Raw genomic sequence first — 6,196 nt, 5'->3', positions numbered from 1 at the left:
GGTAATGTAGTTAAAGATGACACAAGAAACTTCTTGAATGCAAAAGAGAAAAAAGTTACAAAAATTGAATCTATGCCACGGAGCTTTCTTAAAAGATCACAAGCATTACAGGAAAACAATTTAATTAAAAAATGCAAACATGGTCAGAAGAGTCTTGGTGTTTCTATGGTAAGTAACATTAGAAATGTACAGTTCTTATTTTGTACAAATATGTTATTACTTTAAATTGTGTTCGGGATCCTACTGGAAGCCATAACGTTTGTAAATTGTCCTGAGAACTCTTAGTCTTAATGTCTTACTGCAATCAACTTTGAAAGAAGGATATAACTTGAGTGCATCACCAATAAGATTTTTTCATGCCACTTTGTAGAATGGAACTGTCTATTCTTCTGGCATGAAAAAAGGCTTTGGGGGCAGGGAGATTTGGATGGAAAAAATGACATTGAACTATAAGGTGCAACTGAAAACTGTCTCTTGTACAAATGTTTAGTGTTTTCAAATATTGTTTAAGGTACGATTCCTTCTTTTACCTTAGCTTCCCTTTATTTTTAGGGTGAGCATTCACTAGTCCTTGCTGTTGGTTTGCCTGGTGCTTGTTTGACATTTGGATGTGATATATAATGCTATTGGTCATCCTAGAATCACTGTTTCACATTTGTTTATTTACTTGTTCATTTGGTTTTTTAAATGCTTGGATTCAGAGAAAACATCCAGAAGTGCTTACCAAGGCATAAAAATGGAAACCAAATCAAGCTTGGTAACACTGGGGATATTGGTACAGTCTTTCTGGGGTAGTTTTGAGAACTTGGTATCTTGTGTGGTCTTTAACAGTCAGTATTAGCTTCAAAAGCTCATAGGAAAGTACAGCTGGAAGGGACTTCATGTAGTTTAGCACCCTACTCAAGACAGGAACATCCCTGGCTAAACTATTCCTTCCAGCCAAGTGTCTGTCTAATCTGTTCTTGAAAACTTCCAGGAATTGAGATTCTAAAACAGCTGTAGGTGGACAGTTCCAAAGCTTGACCTACTTCTCCACCCCCCCCCCCCGCAAATCTATAAACAGGGCTGTCCCTGGGGGAGGGGGCAAATCAGGGCAACTGTCTTGGGCCCATGGAGTGGCACAGTGACTTGGCACTGCCACCGGCTTCATGTCCAGCCTCTCCCCCCCTGAATCTGCCACTGAGTCTGGCACATCCATCCACTCACCATCCCCCCACCCCGCCCTGCCACCAAATCTGCCACTGGCTTCCTTGCATCTGGGGGTGGGGCCTTGCCCTTGCTGATTTGCCCTAGGCCCTGCACACTGCTCAGATTGTCTCGGGTCATAAAAAGGTAGTCTTTCTAAAGTTCTCAGAGATAAGGTAGACTTATAAAATTGAAGCATATGATAAGGACCAGAATCTTGAAAATGTTTCAAGTATTTGTATCTAATTCATAGATTCCTAGATGTTAGGGGTGGAAGGGACCTCAATAGATCGAGTTTGACCCCCTGCATGGGCAGGAAGGAGTGCTGGGTTCAGATGACCCCAGACAGATGCTCATCCAACCTCCTCTTGAATACCCCCAGGATAGGGGAGGAGTACCACCGCCCTCGGGAGCCCATTCCAGACCTTGGCCACTTTAACTGTGAAGAAGTTCCTCCTAATGTCCAGTCTAAATCTGCTGTCTGCTAGCTTATGGCCATTATTTCTTGTGACCCCCAAGGGCGCCTTGGTGAGTAGAGCCTCACCAATTCCCTTCTGCGCCCCCATGATGAATTTATAGGCAGCCACAAGGTCGCCTCTCAACCTTCTCTTGCAAAGGCTGAAGAGGTCCAGGTGCCCTAGTCTGTCCTCCTAGGGCTTGGCCCGCAAGCCCTTAACCATGTGAGTGGCCCTTCTCTGGGCCCTCTCCAGGTTATCCACATCCCTCTCAAAGTGCGGCACCCAAAACTGCACGCAGTACTCCAACTGTGCTCTGACCAGCGCCCGTTAGAGTGGAAGTATCACCTCCTTGGTTCTGTTTGTCATGCATCTACTGATGCATGATAAAGTGCAGTTAGCTTTCCTGATGACTTTGTCACACTGACGACTCATGTTCATCTTGGAGTCCACTAGGACTCCAAGATCCCTTTCCACTTCCGTGCTACCAAGCAGGTCATTTCCTAGGCAGTAGGTGTGCTGGACATTTTTCCTCCCTAGGTGCAGCACTTTGCATTTCTCCTTGTTAAATTGCATTCTATTGTTTTCTGCCCATTTGTCCAACCTGTCCAGGTCTGCCTGTAATTGTTTCCTGCCCTCTGGTTTGTCCGCTTCTCCCCACAGTTTTGTATCATGCACAAACTTAGAGTACACTTCACTCCCTCATCCAAGTCACTGATGAAGACATTGAAGAGCATCAGTCCAAGGACCAAGCCCTGTGGGACCCCACTGCCCACGTCCTTCTAGGTCAATACCAAGAACTAATGGTAGTGAATGTTTATCCTAGTGGCCAATGCAGTATTACAAGACCTACAGCAATACAAAATATTGGACCAAGGAGAAGCTGAAACTTGTTGAGCCAGATTCATAGGTGCTCCTGAACTATATTTAGTGTGTACCTGAGAAAACGAGGTAGGGCATAGCTTTCTACCCCTTCTACCTTAATCCTGAGGACACGTTTATTACCTGGGTCTCCTGGTGCAAATTAACAAATAAAAATAACCAGTGTAAGAAAGCAAATGTATTTTTAATGATGTGTACACAGTAGACTTGTAATTAAGAAAGCATATTATAATACACATACTAAAACAAGCAAAATATTTCAGGGAGAGTCTGCCAAGAATGAAAGACCATCTTCTAGAGCTCTGCACATGGATACTGAAGTCATCAGTTTTCAAGAAAGAGGACAGATCAAATTTGAAAATCTAGACCAAAATATGGAATGTTGTTGTGACAAAGAAGAGAGAGAAGGTTTTCCAGAAGATCAAAGCAAAACCAATAATACACAAGAGAGACCTGTTCCATTTGCTGTTCATGCTCATGAGGTAAACTTCCCCCTGAAGACCAGCAATTTCTAGCTGCTTGGATTTCCAGGACTTTTTCTTTAAAGATTTTGTACACAAGATCTCTCTGGGGTGCCAAGTACTATGCTTGTTTTTCATCTGCTATCATGCAAAATTCATTTTTTCCACAGTGAGATCCCTTACTAATGAAGGTCAGGACTGGAGAAGGGAGAAATGAGCAAAAATATGTAAAAATACCAAAAATAATTTACTTTGTATCAAAACTTTTTAATAGCAAAAGTTTGAGCTGAGTTGAGAACAGTATGACAATGCCATCAGTTGAGTTGAGACTTAAAGGATTTGATAAAACAGTTACATTTTAGACTTGCCTTTTAAGTATGTCTGGCTTAAGTTATATTGCTTGAATTCAGGTTGGATTCCCAATTTCAGTGTGTTGGTTCAGAGTCAATAGAATGCAGCACACTTGACTCCAGGAAGGGAGGGTACTGAATTACACTTGATTAGCAGTTAATCTCTACTGTGATGGTTGAAGGAGTCTTATTTAAGCCTCTGGTAGGATGTCAGTGTGTGGATGTAGTATAGGACGTGGTGGATGAAAGAGTGAAAAATTAGAATCAGAGTTTCTCCAGAATGTCATCTCAATAGAAGAATATCAAAAACATTTTGTCTGCAAGAAAAATTATCCTTTCTTTTTCAGGCTTTGTTTCCATCGGGGTATCTTATTCCTATTGCTCGGTGCACCCAACATAGCAATGAGACAACTTTTTCTAATAAGGAAAAAGCTGGAATATGTTCATTACAACCAGCAACCTACAGTTCACCTATTACTGGTATGTATTTGTACAGCCCTTACCACTTTATATGAAGCTAGTTGTCTTTAAGCATTGTGGGCCAAACTTGTTGAAGTTATTCAACATACAGGGTTGGACTTTAATCCTATAAGAGGCTTAAGTTTTTAAAGGTTTCTTTTTTTTCCTTTACCTCCCATGTTTTCCCTAATAGGTGTCATTCCAGTGACAGCATCTGAGCTCACGGCAGTTAATATTCCTGCTTTCCATGTAACACCCATGAATATAATGGTATCACCATCTTCTATAGCTGCTGCACCTGTAGTAAACAGCTCATGCCTTAATTCAGGCCATACAAATTCTGTCCAAAATCCAAGTTCTTCCATTCTGAACTTTACACTACAACATTTAGGATTGATACCTGCTGGTGTGCAGGTTTCTGCAAATCCTGTTCTTCAGTCTGTGCCAATCTCTCCAGAAGCAGAACATGTTAATACGGTCTCAGAAAACATGAACTCACAAGAAAAAGTGCTTAAAAATGAATCTCAGATTCCTGATTGTGAGCTGAATGGAAAATCAGTTGCAGCAATTCCTTTACAGCAGGTATGAGAACTATCAAATACAGTTTTTTTCCATTTTATGTTAAATTTTAGATATGGTACAGTAGTACCTCAGAAGATTGGATTTAAATGGCAAAGCTGGTATGATTGCTAGTGTAGAGGTGGAGGTTAACTTGATACCTGAAGTAGGGCTGTACATCTAAGCAAAAAGAGACAGGTAATTCATATTTGTAGAGAAAGCAGAGCCAGTCAGAGGAATGCCAAGGGTGGGATGAAAGGCTAACTGCAGAGATATTTTGAATGGGATGCAGAAGGTAAGATGGCACTCGACATGGACAGAAGCAGGTTGTCTAGTTAACTTTCCTTTTCATCCCCATTAAATTCTTCATTTCCCTCATTGTATATCTAATGTTAGCTTTCAAATTCTGATTTTGTATGCAGCAGTCCATGGGGTATGATAATATACGTAGCTTGAGTGAAGAATTAAGTTGTGTATTTTTTGCCCCTAAATTCTGTTACCTAAAGGACACTTGGTTGTATAAACAATAGAGACTGAAAGGACAAAATGATACTCTTACAAGTGTGCTCTTTCCAGTTCTATAGATTAGTCATATTCCATAGTTTTTAGCAATTCTTATTGGTAGTTTCGTTTTTGTGTTTTTTCTGCTCATTTTCAATGACAATAACTTTGTTTTCTCTTTCAAGCAGACTAGTGTTCCAGCAAAACCTAAGGAGTCACAGGTAGTGACTGAAAATTTCTTCCGTACTCCAGGAGGGCCAAACACAATTGCTAGTTTATCTTCATTTCCTGAAAATTCAGATAGAGCTTTTCAAAGAACCTTGACAATTCCACAAAGAAAACTTGAAGTGTCAGATGACTAGCTTTTGATATGGGATAAAGCCATTGGACCAGGTTAACGTGGATATAATTTATGGTATAACACTCTGATGACATCTTGGTATTGTAATTTGGAAGATGTGTGCCTGGAAAATGAATTGTAAATGTATTGGAAAATCTATAATACTGGAATAGCCTTATTTAAAAGCTTCGGATTAAAACAGCTCTTACTATAAGTAAGTTTAAATGTCCATTAATTTCTCCAAAAGGCTTACCTAAAGTATTAAAAAGTTATGGACTCTGTCTTATTCTGTATAACAGTACAAAATAAAAGTAAATCTGCAAGTTCATAATGCTCTGTACAGAATTTGGCTAAAAATACACAGGTACAATATATCAGTACATTTTGCACAATGGAAGTACTGGGATTGTAATATATGGTCTCTTTTAATAGAATGGCTGTAGTTTAAAATTTGTTTCTTTTATTCCTTTGATCTTTCAATAATGCTTTTGTAAAGTTAGTAAATTTAATCAAGTCTATGTAAATTAAGATTTATTTATAATGTATTTTTAATCAATTTGTTCAAATTAAACTTTAAGTCAAATTTCTAATTTTGATAAGGTATTGTTTAATCAAATGAAATTACCAGTGAGTTACAGTGTACTTCCATTAAAACCTTGTTTATAACCTACGTGTGATAAGAACTTTGCTATTAATTCCTATTATACAAAGAAGAAAACTATCTATCTTACTCTACTAGGTATATCTTAGGAAGATGAATAGAAGAAAGCTTTCTAGAATTACCGTCCTAGTTGCATCTGCATGTAATCTGAACGTAAATGATGGTGCTCCACAGGTTTGCTTGTTTTAATTCAAATTCAAAGCAACTAGAACTCTCAAAAAACTAGGGACAGAACTGCTGCAGACTTCTGCATGAATACAGAAGCTTAAGGAAAACATGAGGTTACTAGGGCTGGGCCTGAAATTGAACACCACATTGGAAACCTACCTTCCTTCTCTTCCTCT

At 39.3% G+C, this 6,196-nt stretch overlaps 1 protein-coding gene across 1 annotated transcript in view; it reads left to right on the top strand.

Moving 5' to 3' along the window:
- The window catches only part of E2F8 (E2F transcription factor 8), a 30,992-nt gene extending 25,131 nt beyond the window's left edge, over positions 1 to 5,861 (top strand). The window contains exons 10-13 of the mRNA XM_019519463.1: positions 2,786 to 3,004; positions 3,681 to 3,813; positions 3,986 to 4,374; positions 5,037 to 5,861. Of these exons, the coding sequence (XP_019375008.1) occupies positions 2,786 to 3,004; positions 3,681 to 3,813; positions 3,986 to 4,374; positions 5,037 to 5,213 (918 nt within the window). The 3' untranslated portion in view covers positions 5,214 to 5,861. The remainder of the gene's footprint in view (positions 1 to 2,785; positions 3,005 to 3,680; positions 3,814 to 3,985; positions 4,375 to 5,036) is intronic.
- The last annotated feature ends 335 nt before the right edge of the window (positions 5,862 to 6,196 follow it).

The sequence above is a fragment of the Gavialis gangeticus genome, unplaced genomic scaffold (assembly GCF_001723915.1).
Source record: "Gavialis gangeticus isolate Ggan-Ray unplaced genomic scaffold, GavGan_comp1, whole genome shotgun sequence".
In the NCBI taxonomy this organism is placed as follows: domain Eukaryota; kingdom Metazoa; phylum Chordata; order Crocodylia; family Gavialidae; genus Gavialis; species Gavialis gangeticus.
This window is presented reverse-complemented; position numbering and strand designations above follow the sequence as displayed.